The sequence below is a fragment of the Bubalus bubalis genome, chromosome 1, assembly GCF_019923935.1.
Source record: "Bubalus bubalis isolate 160015118507 breed Murrah chromosome 1, NDDB_SH_1, whole genome shotgun sequence".
Lineage (NCBI taxonomy): Eukaryota > Metazoa > Chordata > Mammalia > Artiodactyla > Bovidae > Bubalus > Bubalus bubalis.
Genome location: NC_059157.1, coordinates 117,142,017 through 117,167,748, shown reverse-complemented (window position 1 = coordinate 117,167,748; position 25,732 = coordinate 117,142,017). Strand labels below are relative to the sequence as shown.

General features: G+C 39.3%; 1 protein-coding gene across 8 annotated transcripts in view; it reads left to right on the top strand.

Annotated features, from left to right (window-relative positions):
* Window positions 1–2,115: 2,115 nt before the first annotated feature.
* Window positions 2,116–25,732, top strand: part of DLG1 (discs large MAGUK scaffold protein 1) — a 262,255-nt gene continuing 238,638 nt past the window's right edge. For 6 of the 8 annotated variants that reach the window (XM_044943038.2, XM_025285997.3, XM_044943037.2 and 3 more), the window contains exons 1-3: window positions 2,694–3,052; window positions 3,513–3,564; window positions 4,224–4,355. In XM_044943038.2, the coding sequence (XP_044798973.2) occupies window positions 3,546–3,564; window positions 4,224–4,355 (151 nt within the window). In that variant the 5' untranslated portion in view covers window positions 2,694–3,052; window positions 3,513–3,545. Of the gene's footprint in view, window positions 2,319–2,693; window positions 3,053–3,512; window positions 3,565–4,223; window positions 4,356–25,732 lie in introns of those variants that run through there. The other 2 variants (XM_044943013.2, XM_044943017.2) reach the window with 2 other exon arrangements.

The window sequence follows — 25,732 nt, the reverse complement described above, 5'->3', positions numbered from 1 at the left end:
GATGCAGGAGAACATAAAGCGATTTTCTATCAATACACCAGCAATATACTACTCTCAGGTGTCCAAAGTCACAGTGGAAGGAATCTTGAACTGAAGCTAGGAGCATTAATTCCGGGCTGCTGTCATTGATTGGTCTATATGTCCTTGGGCAAATTGCTTCCCCTCTCTGGACCTCAGTTTATCTTAAACTGAGATAGTAAGTCTAGATGAGCTCTTAAGTCATTGGGTTCTCATAACAAGTTAGGATTCCAAGATGCAATCCAGAACTGAAACCTGTATACCTCTGAGCAACTGTTATGATTACAGTACAAGGTTTCCGGGACTTCTCTTTATTAGCCCAAGGATATTGCCTCAGTGAAAGGCTATCTGATTTATTAGGGAAAGCCTTCTAATTTTGACAGACATGATCTCTGTGGTTCCAGTTTTGTCACTAACTCTGGATGACCTTGAAATAGCTCAACAGAATTCCATCACCTCCACTAGCTTTGTTCACAGTGATGCTTCCTAAGCTCCACTTGACTTCGCATTCCAGGGTGTCTGGCTCTAAATGAGTGATCACACCATCATGATTATCTGGGTCATGAAGATCTTTTTGTACAGTTCTTCTGTGTATTCTTGCCACCTCTTCTTAACATCTTCTGCTTTTGTTAGGTCCATACCATTTCTGTCCTTTATTGAGCCCATCTTTGCATGAAATGTTCCCTTGGAATCTCTAATTTTCTTGAAGAGATCTCTAGTCTTTTCCATTCTATTGTTTTCCTCTTTTCTTTGCATTAATCACTGAGGAAGGCTTTCTTCTCTCTCCTTGCTATTCTTTGGAACTCTTCATTCAGATGGGTATATCTTTCCTTTTCTCCTTTGTCTTTTGCTTCTCTTCTTTTCACAGCTATTTGTAAGGAATCACTGCACATCATGACTGCAGCCATGAAAAGACACTTGCTCCTTGGAAGAAAAGTTATGACCAACCTAGACAGCATATTAAAAAGTAGAGACATTACTTTGCCAACAAAGGTCCGTCTAGTCAAAGCTATAGTTTTTCCAGTAGTCATGTATGGATGTGAAAGTCGGGCTATAAGAAAGCTGATAGAATAAGAATTGATGCTTTTGAACTGTGGTGTTGGAGAAGACTTTTGAGAGTTCCTTGGACTGTAAGGAGATCCAACCAGTCAATCCTAAAGGAAATCAGTTATGAATATTCACTGGAAGGACTGATGCTGAAACTCCAAACTTTGGCCACCTGATGGGAAGAACTGGCTCACTGGAAAAGACCCTGATGCTGGGAAAGACGGAAGGTGGGAGGAGAAGGGGACGACAGGGGATGAGATGGTTGAATGGCATCACCGACTCAATGGACATGAGTCTGAGTAAGCTTCAGGAGTTGGTGATGGACAGGGAGGCCTGGCGTGCTGCAGTCCATGGGGTCGCAAAGAGTCGGACACGAGAGCGACTGAACTGAATTGGGTGATCTTAGGCAAATTCTTCTCTCTGGATCAGAGCATGGAGGTTGCTGCTACACAGAAGAGGGTCGAAGACCTGGAAGTGATTTGGACATCTTTGCCCAGTTCCTTTTCCAGATCCTGGGAGGCTCAGCCCAGGAGCCAGGTCCTGGCCGGCCAGTTGTCCCTTTCCTAGGTGCAACCGAAACTTAAACTAGCTTTGCTAACTGAGCTTCGGCTGGGCGGGCGGTAGCTACAGGTGAGTTCTTAAAGGGACCGCCAGAGCTTGAGTAATACTTGAAGCTGTTGACTTGGAGGGAGTTGCAGGCAAGGGAGAATGAATGAGAAAACGAACGAACAAATTTTCTATTCCCTTCCTTAAATGCATTCATACTTGGAATTAATCACTTAGATTTAAAAAATTCTCTGGTAAAACCTTCAATCTCTTATCAGATTAACTAATCTCCATATTTTACCTATCCTTCTTTAATTCAGTTCCTCCAAAACTTTTACTGAGGGGCTAATACTAACTTTTAAAAAATTAGCACCGAGTGTAAGAACGCAAAGACGGCACCCCTCCCCCTCGCAAACACCTCCCTTTTCCCCCTCCCAGGCTCCGCCCTTTCCCGCCCCCTATCGTGGGTGGCGCAGTCGACACCTCCCAGAGAATGCTTTTCCAGGTTGGGGATCCACCCCTGGGGTGGATCTCTCTCCGGCAGAATTGGAAACGACACGCTTTTAGAGAGGTTAAAGGGTGTCTCGGAATGTGTGTCCTGAATCTGGTGTAGGTGAGGTCACATTTCTCTTCCGACACTGTCACTCTTCCTCGCCTGGTGCGCTACTCGCTCAGAGCCGCGGGACACACCGGTGGGCTAGGACGAGGTAAAGGCGGGCTCTTCCAGGGCGCCCTGACCCACCTGTAGAGTCTGTGCGTGTACTCCTTTGTTCTCAGAACCACTTCGGTGGCCGCGCCTTTATGCAAGGAGGTTCACTTCGACGTTCCTCAGGTCCCCTTCTGCCGTCCCCAGCCCCTTCTGGCCCTCCTCCCTCTTCCAACCCAAAGGTAGCAGCGCTGAGAGCCCGGGGCTCGGCGCGAGCCGCCTCCTCACTTCCCATTGGCTGAGAGCGCTGGGAAAGCGGTCACGTGGAGGCGCGGCAATCCAGATCAAGGGCCGCCATCTTGGCGGAAAGTTTGGGGGGAGAGCGGTTGGGGGCGCGGAAGGAGGCGAGGTTCCGGGGGTGTGGCGGCTAAGAGCTGAGAGGGCGAGCGGGCTAGCGGGCACCGGCGAGTGAGGAGGCGCCGGCGGCTGAGGCGGAGGAAGAGGCAACGGGGGTGCAGCCGCCGAGGGGAGCTCCTCCCCCGTTCCCTCAGCCCCGTCTGCACAGCTCCGCGAGCCCCGGGTGGGGCGGGGGGACGTGGAGCGGGGCAGGGCGGGGGAGACGGTCCGGGGCGCACCCCAGCTCCGAGCGCACGCCACTCGCAGGAACTTTGTGGCGGCGCCGCAGGTGTGGGGGCCCGCGGAGGTGTGCATGTGGGGCACGAGGGCGTCGGAGAGCGGTCGCTGTCCTATCCGGCCCTCGCTGGAGTAGCTCGGAGGAAGCCAACAAGGAATCAGGCAAGCGAGAGGAGGGGGCCCGAGCAGGGCGGGGTGATAATTCCAGTTGGTTCCTTCTCCGACTGCTTTACAGTCTCTGCTGGTTTAGGGGCCAAGGGTCGGAGCGCCTCTTCACCCCCCAGTAGCAGGTGGGGGGTATGCCTTCTTATGCCGGGGGAGGGGTGGCCCCACGTCTAGCATTAAGCGCCCTTTGGAGAAGGGGCAGCTTTCGAGGAGAGTTTGGCAGCTTGCTACTGTCTGCTCTTAATTTGCAGGGGAACCCAACCTTAGGTAAAAGCTTAGTACATTGACACTGCTGGGTTTTGAGGCTCTTTCTCCTTTCACTTGGGAAAACTTTGCCAGGTGGACTTTTCCAATAGGGCTAGGAGTTTTTCGATTTGAGAGTGAGGGGTAAATGCTAGGTTAACCTCGATTCTGTTCTTTTCTGAATTGAGTTCTGTTTCCTGTTTTGTGTTCTAAGGTGTGTGTGCTCTCTTCCTGATTCTGGAGAAAAATGCCGGTCCGGAAGCAAGGTGAGAGTTTACTTCGGAACTCTTGTGGGTATCCCTTGCTTTTTTTCTGTTTTGTGCTTGCTGTGTTTTACAGATGTTTGTGTAACTGATGAAACAGCACAGCCTTAGCCTTACTACTTATGGAATCTAAGCCTCAATCATTCAGAAGACGGAAACACCTAAATGTTTGTCAAACTTTTTTCCCTTGACATCTCTCTAGTGACTGGAGAGGCAATTAATTTTTTCCCTCTGAAATGTCTTTTTAAAAAGTTTGTGTTGGCGTTTTAATATTTCATTTTATTATTCTTAGTAAACCCTTTCGTGAACGAATGTGGAATACTGGCTACGAACTACTAGTTTTGAAAGAATATTTGAATTATAATGATGGATTGTAGTAATCGGCGTTTGTATATCTGATCAACTGAAACCATGTTACTAACACTGATTAAATGATCACTAGAACACGTTGGTTACAAACTACTCACCTTGTTTTATTGTGACATAATGAACAGTTTTTGGATCATTTCTAAGGACTATATGTACAGGAACATAGTAGCATGGATTGACTTGGAGGTTTGGAGAATTGTTTAGGTATCTTCGCAGAGTCATTTGCTGCATAGCTAGTTTGTAATACTTCCTTGTAAATATACAATTTTAATCAAACTTTTTTTTCTTTTCAGATACCCAGAGAGCATTGCACCTTTTGGAAGATTATCGTTCGAAACTAAGCCAAACAGAAGACAGACAGCTCAGAAGTTCCATAGAACGGGTTATTAACATATTCCAGAGCAACCTCTTTCAGGCTTTAATAGGTGGGAATTAAAACTTTATTTGTGACCATTACGTGTCACCTGGGCTTAAGGCTTCTCTGAATTCACTTATTTTAAACTTAAGAGAGTGATATACTTGGTTCTCTGTGAGGCATGCAGTTACTTGAACATCCAGTGAATTGTGTATTTTGATACTTAGACCAATATCTTTTCCAAAAATATCTAATAACCAAAAAAACTTTCGGTATGATTATTTCAGTGGTCTTTGATAACAAAGTGTAATATCCTAGCATTAAAAAATGAAGAGGTTGCAAAAAGTAATGACTGAATAACTGTTAGCTTGTTTCTTTGTTGGTTTTGTTATTTCTCTGGAATCTCTGAAAATGTTTGAAGAGTTCTGTTTAAAGAACATTCATTCTCTTAATATAGGCCTCTGTTTAAACTTGGCATTTGTAGAGTTAGAGTTTTAGACTTGAAAAATGATCTTACAGATAATCTTGGTCTAATCTTGTTTTACAGACAAGAATATTGAAACAGAATTTTATTCTTAACTGTAACTTAAATTTGATGTGGTTCATTGTTTTAAAGGAGAACTGAACAAGGGTGCTGAGTTCTACTCCTGACAGTGCTATTGATTGAATGAGATGATATAAATCATATAATCTTTTCTAGGTCACTGCATTAGCTGTAGCATGTGGATGCAGTGGAACAGTGGCTTTTAACCTTTTTCCTAAAAAGTAGCTAGATTCTTTTTTAAAGCAAAATCTTATGTACACAATTCCTGGTATATAAAACAAGATGATCTGTTCTGGCCCTCTTCTCTAGGTACCTTGAAAAGTTTACAAACCACTGAACTAGAAAAATTGTCCCTTTCAATTCTAAGAATAAAATGCATTTTTATTCATCATTGACTATATAACATATTAAAATAAGACATTTCATTGGATTATATTTTTTTCCTCAGTAGTTACAGCCTTATATCTGTGTATTGATGGAGTAACTTTTGATGTGATTTGAGGTTAATGTATCCTATTCTATAGTACTTTGAAGTTAATGTAGTCTATCAGATAGCTTATTGGTAAATTGATACTCTACTAAATTAGTTTTAGAATTAAAGAAAACGTTAAAGAAGATCACTCAGTACACTTAAATATAATTTAGCATTATTATAAACTTTTGAAAACATACACGACAACAGAGAGAACAGTATAATGAACTATTATGTCTGTCACTCATGTTTAAAAATGACCAGTATTTTGCTTATTTTGTTTAAACAGATGGACATTTATTAAATTTGAATTTCTAAGTTCTGAGGTTTAAGGTTCAAATGGATCAAATTGGATTCCTCTGAAAAAACAACAAAGGAAGGGAAAATCATTTTTAGTTATTTTCTAAATCACCATTAAACCTAGGAATGTTTTATTTAGTAGGCTCACTGTTTAGGAAAAGGTAGTATGACTTGTATGCCTTATTTTACATGTAATTCATGGATAGATGGAGTCCTCTGTGTGGAGTCCATGACTTAAGGAAATGATTAGTGAAGTAGTCAACCAGAACCAACACTGAGATTGAGATGGGAAGTAGATGTGCAATGTTGATGGGGATTTTTTTTTTTTTTGATATATTCTGCCTCCCCTATTTTGAATGTTTATTCTTATGCATAATTGAATTCTGATAGAGTTAGTTTTCTAATTGTAACTTATACTTGTCAATCTTCTTTGTCCTGTGTAATTTTATTGGTTGTGAGTTTAAGCTTTGCTGTTTAGGTTTACTTATATTTTAAGGTCGTATAGAATGTAGTATCAGATTTTGGTGTAAGGAAAGTAATACATTTTAGGAATTTTGAAACAAGTAAATTTAGTAGAGGGTTTTTTGTGTTTCTATACTGTAATTAAATTAATTGTTGACACTACTAAATTAATAAATGCAGTTTTTGGTACATGCTTAAGTTGGATTAATTACTTTTTGAAAATTTTTAGGTCAGTAAGATTTTCTTTCCTTTGCACCTGTACCATTGTTTTTGAAACAGTGTGATAGTTTTTTAAACCTGTAAATTACCCTAAGTTAAAAACTAGAGTCCATTGTGTTCATAGTATGTATGGAAAAATTCTGTTAACTTTTTTCCTTTAGTAGGTAGTACTTCATCTTCTGAGGTGATACTTGTGAATCATTGAATAAAAGGAGACCTAGAGTCTTGACCACTAATTGTTGAAAATCATATGGTGCTTAGGGTTTTGACTTTAAGAGTTTGGAAGTCATTGCCTTATGCTATAGTGAATTACTTAGTTACTACTTGGACTTGCAGTCTACAACAGTTATTTATTGAGTGATTCTTGAATTGGTAGTTTGTATCCACTGTTTTCATGCATTTAAAACAACTTTGTGCAAGGACCTAAGTTGTTATGGGAATCCCCCCACCCCATAGTTGATATATTATTAAGGTTAGGCTTCTGGCACCTTGAGGGCTTCCTTGGTGGCTCAACAGTAAAGAATCCACCTGCAGTGCAGGAGACACGGGTTCAGTTCCTGGGTTGGGAAGATACCCTGGTGAAGGAGATGGCAACCCACTCCAGTATTCTTGCCTGAGAAATCCCATGAAGAGAGGACCCTGGCAGACTAGTCCATGGGGTTGCAAGAGTTGGACACAACTTAGCAACTAAACCACCACCACTTTGTTGTTATTCAGAGGAATAGGCATGCACATACTGCACTATATCTGTTCTAAGATAACAATTTTTAAAAACTTCAACATCTCTGAACTTGGGATGAATTTTATAGTGGATATATATTGGCATTGGTTTTACATTCTTAGTGGCATGTGAAATAATGGTGCATTTTATAGTTGATAGTGTCAGTATCAGTATCCTCAATTCAGTGAAATATGGTAATCATTGTTTTTGCTCTGAGGCTTGGTAGTAGTATCCTTGAAGGATGGTTTGTAGATTTAAAAATTATTGAAAGTAGAAAAGATTTTATTAACTTCTGAGTTTCAGCTAAGTTGTTTCTTTAGAGGTGAGTATTTAAATTAGAGCTTTAAAAAAGTCTGTGAACTGTGCATTAAAAAAAAATTTATTCCCCAAACATCTGGTGGTTATTTTTGTATAAATGGGAAATAAAGTCCACCTAATTTTAATCCCTAGTTTAGGTGAGAGCAAGTTGAAAACTTAATGTATTTGATTTTGTAGTTTCATTTTCTGTACTTCTAGTTGAAAATTTTGTGAGTAAAATAGATTGGATATGGTTTGATGACAGTCAGCTGTTCAGGTCCATAGTGGTTTGCGGTCATCTCTCACTCTCAGGTTTGTCTGGGATCAGAGAGGATCTCGGTAGTCCTCAAAGATTTTGTACCAGTCTAGACCTCTGGGTTTACTTACGGGACCAGAGTACCCATCTACCTTGCTTGTGCACAGGAGAAAATTCTAGGCTCAGGATCAGACTGCCTTTGGAGACTTTAGGAAGTTGAGTCACATGATTTGTATATTTTGTCTGTGATAAATAGCAGTCTTATTTTAAAGCACTAATTTATTTTAATTCTGCACATATTTCAAAGTGAAGATGGATTATGCAATGAAACTGTCCATTTCTGAGATTTTTAGCTTCAAATTTGTTTACTGCTACTTTATTAACTTTCCCTTGCCCTTGTAAACATAGTGAACGACATTTAAATTTGGAGATACTGAGTTTCAGGTGTGACTCCTTTTTTATTTTAATTGTAAAAGAAAAACCTAAAATCGATCACCTTAACCATTTTTAAAAGTGTTGGTTAGCATGTTAAGTATATTCATATTGCTGTAAAACAATTCAGAACTTTTTCATCTTGCAAAACTAAAACTTGATATGTGTTAAGCAACAGCTCCCCTTTTCTTCCTCTTTCCAGACCTTGGTAACCACCATTCTACTTTCTGTCTCTGATTTTGACTATCATAACTACCTCATATAGGGAAATCATAAAGTATTTGTCTTTTTGTGACAGGTTTTTTTTTTTTTTTTTTTTAGATCTATCTCTTTTTTTTTTTTTTTTTTTTTTAAATTTTATTTTATTTTTAAACTTTACATAACTGTATTAGATTTGCCAAATATCAAAATGAATCCGCCACAGGTTTACATGTGTTCCCCATCCTGAACCCTCCTCCCTCCTCCCTCCCCATTCCATCCCTCTGGGTCGTCCCAGTGCACCAGCCCCAAGCATCCAGTATCGTGCATCGGACCTGGACTGGCAACTCATTTCATACATGATATTTTACATGTTTCAATGCCATTCTCCCAAATCTTCCCACCCTCTCCCTCTCCCACAGAGTCCATAAGACTGTTCTATACATCAGTGTCTCTTTTGCTGTCTCGTACACAGGGTTATTGTTACCATCTTTCTAAATTCCATATATATGCGTTAGTATACTGTATTGGTGTTTTTCTTTCTGGCTTACTTCACTCTGTATAATAGGCTCCAGTTTCATCCACCTCATTAGAACTGATTCAAATGTATTCTTTTTAATGGCTGAATAATACTCCATTGTGTATATGTACCACAGCTTTCTTATCCATTCATCTGCTGATGGACATCTAGGTTGCTTCCATGTCCTGGCTATTATAAACAGTGCTGCGATGAACATTGGGGTACTCGTGTCTCTTTCCCTTCTGGTTTTCTCAGTGTGTATGCCCAGCAGTGGGATTGCTGGATCATAAGGTATGTCTATTTCCAGTTTTTTAAGGAATCTCCACACTGTTCTCCATAGTGGCTGTACTAGTTTGCATTCCCACCAACAGTGTAAGAGGGTTCCCTTTTCTCCACACCCTCTCCAGCATTTATTACTTGTAGACTTTTGGATTGCAGCCATTCTGACTGGTGTGAAATGGTACCTCATAGTGGTTTTGATTTGCATTTCTCTGATAATGAGTGATGTTGAGCATCTTTTCATGTGTTTGTTAGCCATCTGTATGTCTTCTTTGGAGAAATGTCTATTTAGTTCTTTGGCCCATTTTTTGATTGGGTCGTTTATTTTTCTGGAGTTGAGCTGTAGGAGTTGCTTGTATATTCTCGAGATTAGTTGTTGTCAGTTGCTTCATTTGCTATTATCTTCTCCCATTCTGAAGGCTGTCTTTTCACCTTGCTAATAGTTTCCTTTGATGTGCAGAAGCTTTTAAGGTTAATTAGGTCCCATTTGTTTATTTTTGCTTTTATTTCCAATATTCTGGGAGGTGGGTCATAGAGGATCCTGCTGTGATGTATGTCAGAGAGTGTTTTGCCTATGTTCTCCTCTAGGAGTTTTATAGTTTCTGGTCTTATGTTTAGATCTTTAATCCATTTTGAGTTTATTTTTGTGTATGGTGTTAGAAAGTGTTCTAGTTTCATTCTTTTACAAGTGGTTGACCAGAGTTCCCAGCACCACTTGTTAAAGAGATTGTCTTTAATCCATTGTATATTCTTGCCTCCTTTGTCGAAGATAAGGTGTCCATATGTGCGTGGATTTATCTCTGGGCTTTCTATTTTGTTCCATTGATCTATATTTCTGTCTTTGTGCCAGTACCATACTGTCTTGATAACTGTGGCTTTGTAGTAGAGCCTGAAGTCAGGTTTATTTTACTTAAATGTTCTCAAAGTTCATTCATGTTGTAGCATGTGATAGGATTTCCTTCCTTATTAAGGATGAATAATAGTGAGTGGTGACGGGTGGCATTGTCCACCCCCCCAAATATGTGTGTGTGTTTGTATAAATGTGTGTGTGTCAGATTTTTGTTTATCCATTGATCCCTAGATAGATGTTTGCATTGTTCTACGTCTTGACTATTGTGAATAGTGTGACTATGTGAGTATGCAAGTATTTCTTTGAGAATCTACTTTCAGTTCTTTTGAGTGTACATGCGAAAGTGGCATTGTAGGATCGTATGATAGTTAAATTTTTACTTTTTCCAAGGAACCACCATAATGTTTTTCATAGAAATTGCACCTTTTTATAATCCCAGCAACAGCACACAGGGTTCCAGTTTCTCCAGCTTTGCTAACACTTGATTTTCAGTTTTTTTGATAGTAGCCATCTTAATGGATGTGATAATATGATTACTTTTTAAGAATGTAAAAAGTAATAATGGCTAATATTTATTAAACACTTTCTATGTGCTGATAAAAATATCTCGTTTAGTCATCATAATTCTGTGAGATGTGTATTCACCTATGAGGTGATCATACCATTTTATAGATTAGAAGAAAAAGAGGAGATGGGTGATTATGTAGCTTGCCCAAGAATTCTCAGATAGTCGGTTGGGGAGCCAGAAACTGGACTCGGCTAATCTGATCCAGAGTCTCTCTTCACCTTCAACCATTAGGGTGGTCTTTATCATAAGTTTAATACCATTATGTGATAAAGAACACTGACAACAGATATGTTTAACATAGATGTTGCTCTGTAGGGTCAGTGTTTTTTAAAAGTTTTCTTTAAAGGAGAATGTTTATAATGATGGAATTTACATATTTTGAAAAGTGTATTCAGTAATCAAAGTTTACAAACTTCCAGCTATAATGGTAAAATGTCAGAGTTCCTTAGATTTTTGCTTATTATTGGCCTCAGTGATATATGTTAGTGTATCGTTGTGCACCTGTGTCTGTGTGTGTGTGTGTGTGTGTGTAGGTTTGAGGAAGGAAAGCAGTTATAACAAAATATGGATCAGACTATTGGCTACAACTTTATGGAATTGGAAGAAAATTTTATTAACTTTCTGGTTGGTGGTTTTGATTGAATTGGGTTGTTACTTATTTGTTACTCTTGCTTTGAGGCAGTACTTTGAAAAAGCAGAAGCTGGTTGAATTTCCTTTAGAACCTTGCAATCACAGAGCTGTAAAAGCATCTTTAAATATTTCTTCTAGCCCTAGTTATTTTATCTATGTAGGGACAGTAAATTTTTTCATATTAAAAATTTCCTTTTCCAATAATTTTCCCGATATACTATCCAGGCATTGCATTTAGTTGTCAAGTCTCTTTATTGTTGCTGTCAGTCGCTGTGTCATGTCCGACTCTCTGTGGCCCCATGGACTGCAGCACGCCAGGCTGCCCTGTCCTTCCTGTCCCCTGTTCTTCACCATCTCCCAGAGCTTGCTGAAACTCACTGTCCATTCAGTTGGTGATGCCACCCAACCATCTTGTCCTGTGTCGTCCCCTTCTCCTGCCTTCAGCCTTTCCCAGCATCTGGGTCTTTGCTGATGATCCAGCTCTTCTCATCAGTTGGCTAGAGTACTGGAGCTTCAGCTTCAGCATCAGTCCTTCTAATGAATATTCAGGGTTGATTTCCTTTAAGATTGACTGGTTTGGTCTCCCTGAAGTCCAAGGGACTCTCAAGAGTCTTCTCCAACACCACAGTTCAAAAGTATCAATTCTTCAATGCTCAGCCTTCTTTATGGTCCAGCTCTCACATTCATACAAGAGTACTGGAAAAACCGTAGCTTTGACTAGACAGACCTTTGTTGGCAAAGTAATGTCTCTGCTTTTTAATATGCTGTCTAGGCTAGTCATAGCTTTTCTTCTGAGGAGCAAGCGTCTTTTAATTTAATGGCTGCAGTCACCATCTGCAGTGATTTTGGAGCCCCCCAAAATAGTCTCTCCCTGTTTCCATTGTTTTTCCCATCTGTTTGCCATGAAGTGATGGGACCAGATGCCATGATCTTAGTTTTTTGAATGTTTGAGTTCTAAACCAGCTTTTTCAGTCTCCTCTTTCACCTCATCCAGAGGTCCTTTAGTTCTTCTTTGCTTACTGCCATAAGGGTGGTGTCATCTGCATATCTGAGGTTATTGATATTTCTCCCAGCAGTCTTGATTCCAGCTTGTGCTTCATTCAGCCCGGCATTTCGCGTGATGTACTCTGCATATAAATTAAATAAGCAGGGTGACAATATATAGCCTTGACATACTCCTTTCCCAATTTTGGGGTTTCCCTGGTGGGTCAGATGTTAAAGCGTCTGCCTGCAATGCAGGAGACCTGGGTTCAATTCCTGGGTCGGAAAGATCCCCTGAAGAAGGAAATGGCAACCCACTCTAGTACTCTTGCCTGGAAAATCCCATGGCCGGAGGAGCCTGGTAGGCTACAGTTCATGTGGTCGCAAAGAGTCGGACACAACTGAGCGACTTCACTTTCACTTTCCCAATTTTGAATCAGTCAGTTGTCCATGTTCGGTTCTGTTGCTTCTTGACCTGCATACAGGTTTCTCAGGAGACAGGTAAGGTGGTGTGGTATTCCCACCTTTTGAAGAATTTTCCACAGTCTGTGTGATCCACACAGTCAAAGGCTTTAGTGTAATCAGTGAAGCAGAAGTAGATGATTTTCTGGAATTCTCTTGCATTTTCTAAGATCCAGCAGATATTGGCAGTTTGGTCCTCTTTAGTCTTCTTTAATCTGTGCACATTTCCACAGCCTGTGTCTTTTATGACATTAACATATTTGAAGAATATAGTTCCCCCTGCTCTTATTTTTTTATATGAAGTTTCCTGTTGTAAGTTTGCTAATATTTGCTTGTGATTAAACTCAGGTTATGTATTCTCTGTGTTTCTGTACATCCAGATAGGTACATGTCTTCTGCCCTTCATTTAATGTTAATTTTAATCACCCAGTTAAGGTATTGTCTGATTGCTCCTAGTCTGTAGTTACTTTTTTCCCCTTTGCAGTTTATAAGCAGTATATGGGGGAGACACTTTAACACCTTGTAGTCTCCCTGCTCTTGAGAGACATTTCTATCTAGGCTTAGCATCCACTGATGATGCTTGCCTGAATCAGTTTTTACTGTGTTGAAAATGACAGTTGAAAGATTGTAGTAGAGTTTGTTTCTTTTTTTTTAATACAGCAGCACTTTTTTATAGTTTCCAGTTAACACCTGGCATTTTACTATAATTAAGAGCACTCCTCTTCCATTTACCTATCTACCTATCTAGCTATCATAGTTCTTTCAGTGCTTGATCATTTATTATCATCCTTAATGATTTTGGTGTTCAGATTGTCTCAGATTTACCTAGTATAAGGCTTCTCTAGCTTGGCCATAATGTCTTTATGGCATTCCCTCATTTTTTTTTTAAGCACTTTTGTAGTTTTTGACATAACAAGATGTTCTAGGTTCATCTTGTGCATAACCTGCCCCAGCCTTAGAATCAACCATTTCTTTGAGAAGTTCTGGTTCCTTTTGATACATACCTTGTTTTAAGGAATATACTATGACTGTTCAGTTCAGTCTCTCAGTCATGTCCGACTCTTTGCGACCCCATGAATCACAGCACGCCAGGCCTCCCTGTCTATTACCAACTCCTGGAGTTCACCCAGCCTCATGTCCATAGAGTCGGTGATGCCATCCAGCCATCTCATCCTCTGTCGTCCCCTTCTCCTCCTGCCCCCAATCCCTCCCAGCATCAGAGTCTTTTCCAATGAGTCAACTCCCTGCATGAGGTGGCCAAAGTACTGGAGTTTCAGCTTTAGCATCATTCCTTCCAAAGAAATCCCAGGGCTGATCTCCTTTAGAATGGACTGGTTGGATCTCCTTGCAGTCCAAGGGACTCTCAAGAGTCTTCTCCAACACCACAGTTCAAAAGCATCAATTCTTGGGTGCTCAGCCTTCTTCACAGTCCAACTCTCACATCCATACATGACTACTGGAAACACCATAGCCTTGACTAGACAGACCTTTGTTGGCAAAGTAATGTCTCTGCTTTTGAATATGCTATCTAGGTTGGTCATAACTTTGCTTCCAAGGAGTAAGCGTCTTTTAATTTCATGGCTGCAGTCACCATCTGCAGTGATTTGGGAGTCCCCCAAAATAAAGTCAGCCACTGTTTCCACTGTTTCCCCATCTATTTCCCATGAAGTGATGGGACCGGATGCAATGATCTTCATTTTCTGAATGTTGAGCTTTAAGCCCACTTTTTCACTCTCCACTTTCACTTTCATCAAGAGGCTTTTGAGTTCCTCTTCACTTTCTGCCATAAGGGTGGTGTCATCTGCATATCTGAGGCTATTGATATTTCTCCCGGCAGTCTTAGTCATATCATATTTAAAGTGTTGGAATAATTTATTTTGGATACTGGCTTGACCTTTTTTCTCTTTCTAGTGTGTGAAACAACAAATTATAATACATAGTTTAAAAGTTTATGTACTTCCTTCTTTGGGAATCAAAATGATTTTTTAAATGTATGGTGGTTTAGTCAAAAGCAGAGTAAACTGTGCCTGAGTAGGTTTGAATGTTGTATATTTTAGTTTACAAAAACATTGTACTTGCTTTTAATCAATTAACTGGTAAAATTTTTCTCTCTGAAATGATTGAATTGTGTCATTGTACATTAGCTGTCTAGTTGTCTTTTGTCTAACCCTCCAGAGTGCAATTTATAAACATTTATGGTCAGATACGTATACTTTATATAAAATATTATGAGCAAGAGAATTCTTACAACAGAGATAACCTACTTCTTCCATAGGGTAAAGATCCTTCTAGAATCTTATTCTTGTGTATATATACACTCTTTAATTTTGCAAAACAAAGTCCTGTATACAAATTTTGTGTGTAGAACATGGTGCTCAGTTGCGTCTAACTTTTTGTGACCCCGTGGACTGTAGCCTACGAGGCTCTTCTGTCCATGGAAATTCCAGTATTCTTTCTTGTCACCTGTGGTTTTGGTGGAATTGTCCAGGCAAGAATACTGGAGTGGGTTGCCATTTCCTCCTCCAGGGATCTTCTCAACCCAGGAATTGAACCCCGGTCTCCTGCATTGAGGAGAAGGCAGTGGCAACCCACTCCAGTACTCTTGTCTGGAAAATCCCATGGACGGGAGGCTGGTAGGCTGCAGTCCATGGGGTCATGAAGAGTCGGACACTACTGAACAACTTCACTTTCACTTTTCATTTTCATGCATTGGAGAAGGAAATGGCAGCCCACTCCAGTGTTCTTGCCGGGAGAATCCCAGGGACGGGGGAGCCTGGTGGGCTGCCATCTATGGGGTCGCACAGAGTCGGACACGACTGAAGTGACTTAGCAGCAGCAGCAGCAGCAGCAGCTCCTGCATTGACATGCGGATTCTTTACCACTTGAGCCACCTGGGAAGCTCCAAATAAAACATGGTATAATTGATTCTACAATTCAATGGGAATTGATACTTAAAATTGTTATATAAAATGAAAAATATCATCAGATTAAAATTATCCTTAAAAATTCTTCAGGAATTGTGTCTCATTAACTACAATTCCACTGTTTTTCTCTCTAGTGGAGAGAAATAATTTCTTCAGTTGGGCAGCAGATGAAGTAGTTGATTTGTGTTTAAATGACCTTTAGTATTAAAAGCACATAATTCTAGAATCACATTCAGCACAGTGAAATATAGAGAGATGCTATGATAATGGAGACTACCTGAGGGAACAGTCTTCTCTCTCTCCAGTTTTTATTTACTGGCATTTGCTTACTGGACTAATAGGAAGAATTTCCCTATTTTTGGTGGAAAGAGGTACTGTGGTTGAATTTGCTTAAGTGTATACAGTGTGACTTCTCTGTGCTGTACATTTTAATTATCTTTATCCCACAAAGTTTATCATTATGTGCCTTTCCATATCAATGGGTTATGCTGTTTAAAGACTGTTGCACTGTATAGATTTTTCTGTAGTTATACTAATAATTTCCCAGGAGCATTTAGATATATAATTTTTCTGAATTATAGACAACATTGCTTTTGTATATGTTCTTTGTCCTATATCCTTGATTATATTCTTTGGATAAGTTCCTAAAATTGAACTGCTTGGTAAAGGGGATGCACAATTTAAAAAGGCTTTTGATGTCATTTTTGTTTAATTACTGTCAAAAATGTTTTATTAATTTAATTTTTTAGATATGTGGAAGAATGACAAATTTACTATCCCTTAAGCACATCAAAGTATTATCTTTTTAGTATTTTCTCTTCTGATCTGTAGAAGACACCTGTAGTCATTTTGATGTTTTATTTTGTATTTTTTTGAATAAATAACCAACGATGTAAGAATTTTCTTATATCGTTGTTAATTTCTGTGATTTATTTGTTCATGTCATGTGCCCCCCACCACTCTTTTTTTCCATTTTTTCCCTTAGAGGTATAAAATGTCCATTCGAGATATCAATGCTACCTGCCTTTGCAAGTTGCATTTGTTTTTAAACTAATTTTTAAAAAATTAGCCTTGGTATTATGCTTAGAAAGACTTTCTTATCCCTAAGATTATAAAAATATTTGCTGTATTCAAATTCTGTCATGGCTTCTTTTTCCAACATTTACAATTTTAATACATTTGTAAATTATTTTGAAATGAAGTATGAGATTGCTTGTTTTTTAATATAAATTTGTTGTTTATTATGTTCCCTTAAACATTTAAAAAATTATTAGACTTTTTCAGGATTTTTAGGTTTATAGAAAAATTGAGTGGAAAGCACAGTTTCCATATCCTTACCACTGCACACTCCCATTGCTCATATTATTGACATTTTTATTAGAGTGGTATGTTTGTTACAGTTGATAAGCCAGTATTAAATTAACTAAAGTCCATAGTTTACATTAAGATTTGCTCTGTGTCAATACATTGATAAACTTGACATACACATTTGTTGCTTTGACAAACGTATTCACTGTTACAGTATCATGCAGAATAGTTTCACTCCCCTAAAAATCTGTGTTCCACATATTTATCCCTCTGTTCTTCTCACCAAACCCCTGGCAACCACTGATCTTTCTGCTGTCTCTTGCTCCACCTGTTCTTCTCTTTCTCCCTCCTCCTAAATCCCTGGGAACCAGTTATCTTTTTATTGTCTATATAGTTATGCCTTTTCCAGAATGTTATATAGTTAAAATCTCAACTGTGTGGCCTTTTCGTATTGATTTCTTTCACATAGCAATATGCATTTTGCTTATCAAAGATAAGGTTTCTCCATGTCTTTTCATGACTTGATAGCTCATATCTATTTTAAGTTTTTAAAGACTTTATTTTTTAGAGCAATTTTAGATTCTCAGCAAAATTGAGAAGAAGGTACCTGCCCTCACACATGCATAGACTCTCTCATATTTGGCATCTCCCATGAGAGTGGTGCATTTGTCACAGTTGATGAACCTGCATGAGCACATTATTATCACCCAAAGTCCATAGTTTGACCTTAGTATTCACTCTTGGGTTTGTACGTTCTGTAGGTTTGGACAAATGTGTGATGACCTGTGTCTACCATTGTAGATAGATACTTATATATATCCACGACACTATACAGAATAGTTTTACTGTCCTAAAAATCCTCTGTACTCTGCCTATTCACCTCTCTCATCTCCAACCCCTGGCAATCACTGATCTTTTACTCTGTGTATCGTTCAGTGTTTTCCAGAATGGCATATAATTGGAATCACACAGCATGTAGCCTTTTTACATTGGCTTCTTTCACTTAGTAGTATTCATTTAAGGTTCCTCCACATACATGGGTGTTTTTTGTTGTTTTTAATTTTTTAAGTGTTGAATGATATTCTGTTGTCTGGATGTACTGCAGTTTATTCATTGACCTATCAAAGGATGTTTGGGTTGCTTCCAGCTTTTGGCAGTCATGAATAAGGTTGCTAGAAACATCTGTGTGCAGGTTTTTCTGTGGACATAAGTTTTCATCTCATTTGGGTGAATATTGAGGAACGTGATTGCTGGATTATGTGGTAAGAGTGTGTTTAGTTTTGTAAGAAACCACCAAACAGCTTTCCAAAGTGGTTGTATCATTTTGTATCCCTACTGGTAGTGAATGAGAATTCCTGTTGTTTCATTTTTTGCCGGCAGTAGTTGTTGTCAGTGTTCTGTATTTTGACCTTTCTAATAGATGTACAGTGATACCTTGTTTTAATGTGCATATCCCTGATGATATATGGTGGAATATCTTTTCATATGCCTATTTGCCATCTGTGTGTCTTTGCCAAAGTATCTGTTAAGGTTTATTTTTAAAAAATACTTATTTGGCTGCTTCAGGTGTTAGGTGTGGAGTGTGGGATCTTTGATCTTCACTGTGACAGGAGCAATCTTTAGTTACGGCACGCGGGATCTTACACTTGTGGCATGCAAAGTCCTTAGTTGCGGCTTGTGATGTTTAGTTCCTTGACCAGGGATTGAACGTAGCCCCCTGCATTGACAACCCTCTCGAGTATTCTTACCTGAAAAATTGCATGGACAGAGGAGCCTGGTGGGGTACAGTCCATAGGGTTGCAAAGAGTTGGACACAGCTGAGCACGCACCCCTGCATTGGGAGCTGGGAGTCTTAGCCAGTGGACCACCGGAGAAGTCGTACCTGTTAAGGTATTTTTCTTAATATTTTTTCCATTAGCTAGAATATTACTCATAGATTAGAGATGTCACCTATATTATATTGAAAGATTGAAGGCAAAAGGAGTAGGGCAGCAGAGGATGAGATGGTAATATAGCATCATTGACTCAAAGAACATGAATTTGAGCAATCTCTGGGAGATAGTGGACGACAGAGGAGCCTAACATGCTGCAGTCTATGGTTTCAAAAAGAGTCGGACACGACTTGGCAACTAAACAACAAATTGTAACTAAAAGCTAGAAAACTTTTCCTCAAGTTCCTTTGAGGGGATTTCTGAACTTTGTTACTTCCCTTATTCCTAGTGTTTGCAAACTTTAAATTTTAGCAAGAAAATAATAAATTTTTGCTTAGATTTGAAGACTTCTGAAATACATGTATCTTCAGTTGTTAGTTCAGTTGCTCAGTCGTGTCTGACTCTTTGCGACCCCATGAATCACAGCACGCCATAGAAAAACTTTTGTAACAGGTAGAAATGATTCGTCTCAGTTCTGTTGGACGAATTACTTGTATATAAGTTTAATATTTGGGAATTTTTCTGTTTTATGTGGTGTAGTTTTGTGATCTTACAATTTAGATCTTTGTTCAGGAACTGGGGAACTAGTTTGGTCCAAAACAGTGAAAGCACATGCAAACTACAAATGGAAAATGAGTAATAGATTGTGATAAGACTGATCTGTAGGATCAACAGAATCAGTATTTTCAACTGTGAGTCAACTAAAGGTTAGTTTTCCTCCAATCCAAGTTTTAATATTTTTGTATTTTTGTGTTTTCTCTTCTTGCCTACTTTAGTGCATCATTATTTTCAAAGGAAATAATCTTTTTCAAGGGTGATAAAATGCATCAGACATTTTAATGATATGTCTGGTATATATCTGAGTGAGCTATGTGTATTTTCAGATGAGTATGGGATCACTCTTGTCTATTTAATGGCAGTCATTTTAACTACCACCACATTCTCCCATTTTCTTTACACTTTAATAGTAAATGATTTACTATGATTTAAAATACAGTTATCAAATTTTTATAAAAATCTACCTTTTTAGGTGCTTTAAATAGGAAAGATTTAGGTGTTGTATAAATTTTTCCTCAATTATCTCAGTCTCCCAAAGACATTATTGTTCATTTTTTAATTCTCTTGTTTTACTTCAAGAGTATATACACTCTGTTAATATTGATTGGCTGAATGTGTTAAGTGTTCAGAGTAAACTCATTAATTCTTTATTTTCATGAAGTTGATCTTTTAAGAATAACTTGGATTTTCAGACATTGGCATGTTGAATAGACTTAGGAAATAGAGATTGGGATTATACTAGAATTTACCTTGTTTGTTTTTGTCTTATATTTGTATAGTAACTTGTTTTACTTTAGACTACATACCTTATGGTTTACTCCATGTTATACTCTCTAGTTTAGAAAACTCTAAAGGAAAAAGTAGGACATATTTTGAATCCTAGAATGTTACTTTGTAGAAATATTTACTTGTCATGATGATAATCTGATGTTTTTTCTGAATCTTTATGGTTACAGTCAGTGATGATAACTCTCTTCCGATGTATACAATGTAGATTCACTGTGAAAAACAGAGACTGCATGGGAAATATAAAATATTAATACTTGGGACTCCTAAGAAAAGCTCAGTTTGTGTGTGCAGTTTTTCCAGAGGGTGCCCTTTTTGTTTGGGTCACCTTTGAAAAAGCTTCACAGATACTACTGAAGGAATTGTAATTGAGAACTAGTTTCTGAAGAAGTATTATTACTTGCTCACTTCTGTTGTCTTGGGATACCCTGAAGATGAAGTATGGTGGACAAATGAAATAAAGTGAATAAACTGTGGAATGTTAGTCAAGATGGAATATGAGTCAAGAATTAAGATGTAATGTGTGTGTGTATATATATATTTTAAGGAAAGTGATAATAATAGTGCTGCTGCTGCTGCTAAGTCGCTTCAGTCGTGTCCGACTCTGTGCGACCCCATAGACGGCAGCCCACCAGGCTCCCCTGTCCCTGGGATTCTCCAGGCAAGAACACTGGAGTGGGTTGCCATTTCCTTCTCCAATGATAATAATTGTGACAACCTATCATTTCAAAAATATCACCATACTATACATATATATATATATATATATATATATATATTATGGAGAAGGCAGTGGCACCCCACTCCAGTACTCTTGCCTGGAAAATACAATGGACGGAGGAGCCTGGTGGGCTGCAGTCCATGGGGTCACTAAGAGTCGGACACGACTGAGCGACTTCCCTTTCACTTTTCACTTTCATGCATTGGAGAAGGAAATGGCAACCCACTTCAGTGTTCTTGCCTGGAGAATCCCAGGGATGGGGAGCCTGGTGGGCCCCCGTCTATGGGGTTCATAGAGTTGGACATGACTGAAGCAACTTAGCAGCAGCAGTAGCAGCAGCATACATACGTTAACAAATATGTCAGTACTTTTGCTTATGGTTTTAGTTAGCCAAGTATGATAACTAATCTCTTTCTAAATTGGGTCTTATCTGACAATATTAGTTCTCCTGACCCAAGTAAGAAGCAAAGAACTAAATAGCTGAAATAGATGTTATCAGTTGAGTTCAGTCGCTTAGTTGTGTCCAACTCCTTGCGACCCCATGAACCGCAGCACGCCAGGCCTCCCTGTCCATCACAACCTACTAGAGTTTACCCAAACTCATGTCCGTCGAGTTGGTGATGCCATCCAACCATCTCATCCTCTGTCGTCCCCTTTTCCTCTTTCCCTCAATCCTTCCCAACATCAGGGTCTTTTCAAATGAGTCAGCTCTTCGCATCAGGTGGCCAAAGTATTGGAGTTTCAGCTTCAACATCAGTCCTTTCAATGAACACCCAGGACTGATCTCCTTTAGAATGGACTGGTTGGATCTCCTTGCAGTCCAAGGGACTCTCAAGAGTCTTCTCCAACACCACACTTCAAAAGCATCAATTCCTCTGTGCTCAGCTTTCTTTATAGTCTAACTCTCACATCCATACATGACTACTGGAAAAACCATAGCCTTGACTAGACGGATCTTTGTTGGCAAAGTAATGTCTCTGCTTTTTAATACGCTGTCTAGGTTGGTCATAACTTTCCTTCCAAGGAGTAAGCGTCTTTTAATTTCATGGCTGCGGTCACCATCTGCAGTGATTTTGGAGCCCCCCCAAATAAGGTCAGCCACTGTTTCCACTGTTTCCCCATCTATTTGCCATGAAGTGATAGGACCGGATGCCATGATCTTAGTTTTCTGAATGTTGTGCTTTAAGCCAACTTTTTCACTCTCCTCTTTCACTTTCATCAAGAGGCTTTTGAGTTCCTCTTCACTTTCTGCCATAAGGGTGGTGTCATCTGCATATCTGAGGTTATTGATACTTCTCCCAACAGTCTTGATTCCAGCTTGTGCTTCATCCAGCTCTGCGTTTCTCATGATGTACTCTGCATATAAGTTAAATAAGCAGGGTGACAATACACAACCTTGACGTACTCTTTTTCCTATTTGGAACCAGTCTGTGGTTCCATGTCCAGTTCTAACTGTTGATTCCTGACCTTCATACAGATTTCTCAAGAGGCAGGTCAGGTGGTCTGGTATTCCCATCTCTTGAAGAATTTTCCACAGTTTATTGTGATCCACACAGTCAAAGGCTTTGGCATAGTCAATAAAGCAGAAATAGATGTTTTTCTGGAACTCTCTTGCTTTTTCCATGATCCAGCGGATGTTGGCAATTTCATCTCTGGTTCCTCTGCCTTTGCTAAAACCAGCTTGAACATCTGGAAGTTCACTGTTCATGTATTGCTGAAGCCCGGCTTGGAGAATTTTGAGCATTACTTTACTAGCGTGTGAGATGAGTGCAATTGTGCGGTAGTTTGAGCATTCTTTGGCATTGTCTTTCTTAGGGATTGGAGTGAAAACTGACCTTTTCCAGTCCTAGGGCCACTACTGAGTTTTCCAAATTTGCTGACATATTGAGTGCAGCACTTTCACAGCATCATCTTTTAGGATTTGAAATAGCTCAACTGGAATTCCATCACCTCCACTAGCTTTGTTCGTAGTGATACTCCTAAGGCCCGCATATTATATCCCATATACTTTATTCATTTAAACTCCCCTAGAATCTCATTCAACTTATTTTTTATTGCAATAAAGTATTACATATATGTCACATAAAATTTATCATTTTTAAGTGTGCAGTTCAGTGACATTGAGTAATTTCACACTGTTCTGTTGCTATCGCCACTATCCATGTCTGGAATGTTTTCACTATCTCAAATTGAATTTCCTTTTTTAAAAATAAGTTATTTATTTATTTATGGCTGTCCTGGATCTTCATCACTTTGCTGGGCTTTCTCTCATTGCAGTGAGCAGGGGCTACATTTTGTTGTGGTGCACGGGCTTCTCATTGCAGTGGCTTCTCCTGTTGCAGAGCATGGGCTTTAAGGCATGCAGGCCTCAGTAGTTGCAGCACACGAGCTCATTAGTTGTGGATCTCAGGCCCTGGAGTGCTGACTCAGTAGTTGTGGTGCATAGGCTGAGTTGTCTTGCGGCATGTGGAATCTTGAATTGGTGTCCCCTGCATTGGCAAGTAAATTCTTAACCACTGGACCACCAGAGAAGTCCCAAATTGAATTTCTTTACCTATTAAACAGTAACTCCACATTCTTTTCTTATCCCAGTCTGTGGGAATAAATTTTCTTTCTATCTCTATGTATTTGACTATTCTGGGTTCCTCATAGAAGTGCAATTATACAATATTTGTCCTTTTGTGTTTGACTTACCCTACTTAGCATCATATCTCTTCAAGATTCATTTATCTATGTGGTAGATTTAATCAGAATTTTATTCCTCTTAAATGGTGAATAATAATACATTGTTTTTATATACCACATTTCATTTATTAACCATTCATCTGTTGATCAACAGGTTGTCTTCACCTTTTGGTTATTGTTAATAATGCTGCTGTGAACATGGGTATATAAATATTTGTTTGAGTCCTTACTTTCAGTTCTTTTGGGTATACCCATAAGTGGAATTGCTGGATCAGATGATGATTCTGTGTTTTAATATTTTGAGAAACCACCATATACATTCCACAGTGTAAATGGAAAACATACACTGTTTTCTATAGTGACTGCATTATTTATATTCCCACCAACAGTGACTATTTTGTTAATAATAGCCATCCTGATGGATGTTTACTCAGCTTGTATTTTCTTTCTTTTTTTTTTTAATTTTATTTTATTTTTAAACTTTACATAATTGTATTAGTTTTGCCAAACATCAAAATGAATCTGCCACAGGTATACATGTGTTCCCCATCCTGAACCCTCCTCCCTCTCCCTCCCCATACCATCCCTCTGGGTCGTCCCAGTGCACCAGCCTCAAGCATCCAGTATCGTGCATCGCACCTGGACTGGCAACTCGTTTCATACATGATATTTTACATGTTTCAATGCCATTCTCCCAAATCTTCCCACCCTCTCCCTCTCCCACAGAGTCCATAAGACTGTTCTATACATCAGTGTCTCTTTTGCTGTCTCATACGCAAGGTTACTGTTACCATCTTTCTAAATTCCATATATATGCGTTAGTATACTGTATTGGTGTTTTTCTTTCTGACTTACTTCACTCTGTATAATAGGCTCCAGTTTCATCCACCTCATTAGAACGGATTCAAATGTATTCTTTTAATGGCTGAGTAATACTCCATTGTGTATATGTACCATAGCTTTCTTATCCATTCATCTGCTGATGGACATCTAGGTTGCTTCCATGTCCTGGCTATTATAAACAGTTCAGCTTGTATTTTCTTACGTGTGTTATAGCCAACAATCTGGATATTTGGTTCTCTAATGCATAGGAGCTCAGATTCAGCAAATTAGGACTGTTTGATAGCTTAATGTAAGACCTAGAAATGAGGCATTTCGATTTGTAAAAGCAAGTTGCAAGTGAACTTTTGAAAAATTCATGTAGGAGACTCTTTATTCCTTGACCATTAAATGTTTACTCTGAGTTATATTATGGGCTTCCCAGGTGGCACCAGTGGTACAGAATCTGCCTGCCAGTGCAGGAGACATAAGAGACACAGGTTTGATGCCTGAATCGGGAAGATCCCCTGGAGTAGGAAATGGCAGCCCACTCCAGTATTCTTGCCTGGGAGAGTTCCATGGGCAGAGGAGCCTGCTGGGCTATAGTCCATGGGGCCACAAAGTGACTGAGCATACACAGAACACTGAATTATATAATTAGTCTAGATTTCTGTTGTCCTATACTGTAGCCACTAGCCACTTGTGGGTATTTCACTTCAGTTCAGTTGCTCAGTCGTGTCCAACTCTGTGACCCCATGAATTGCAGCATGCGAGGCCTCCCTGTCCATCACCAACTCCTGGAGTTTACCCAAACTCAAGTCCATCAAGTCGGTGATGCCATCCAGCCATCTCATCCTCTGCCATCCCCTTCTTCTCCTGCCCCCAATCCCTCCCAGCATTAGGGTCTTCTCCAGTGAGTCAACTCTTCACATGAGGTGGCCAAAGTATTGGAGTTTCAGCTTTAGCATCAGTCCTTCCAGTGAACCCCCAGGACTGATCTCCTTTAGGATGGACTAGTTGGATCTCCTTGTGGTCCAAGGGACTCTCAAGAGTCTTCTCCAACACCACAGTTCAAAAACATCAAAAGCATCAATTCTTCAGCGCTCAGCTTTCTTCACAGTCCAACTCTCACATCCATACATGACCACTGGAAGAACCATAGCCTTGACTAGACGGACTTTTGTTGGCAAAGTAATGTCTCTGCTTGTTAATATGCTATCTAGGTTGGTCATAACTTTCCTTCCAAGGAGTAAGTGGGTATTTAATTAAACCTAAATAAATAAATTCAGTTCCTCAGTCACACTAATCACATTTTAAATGCCCAAGAGCTGTATGTAGCGAGTGGCTACCATATTGGGTAGTAAGCTATAGAACATTTATCATTGCAGAAAGTTATTTTGGACAGAACTGGTCTAAAATTTTAAAAGATTTTATTAAAGGGCAGTATATCAGTATTTCTGTTAATTATAGAATAAAAGGTCACATAGAAATTTAAAATTTGAAACTTCATTTACAGTATTGGA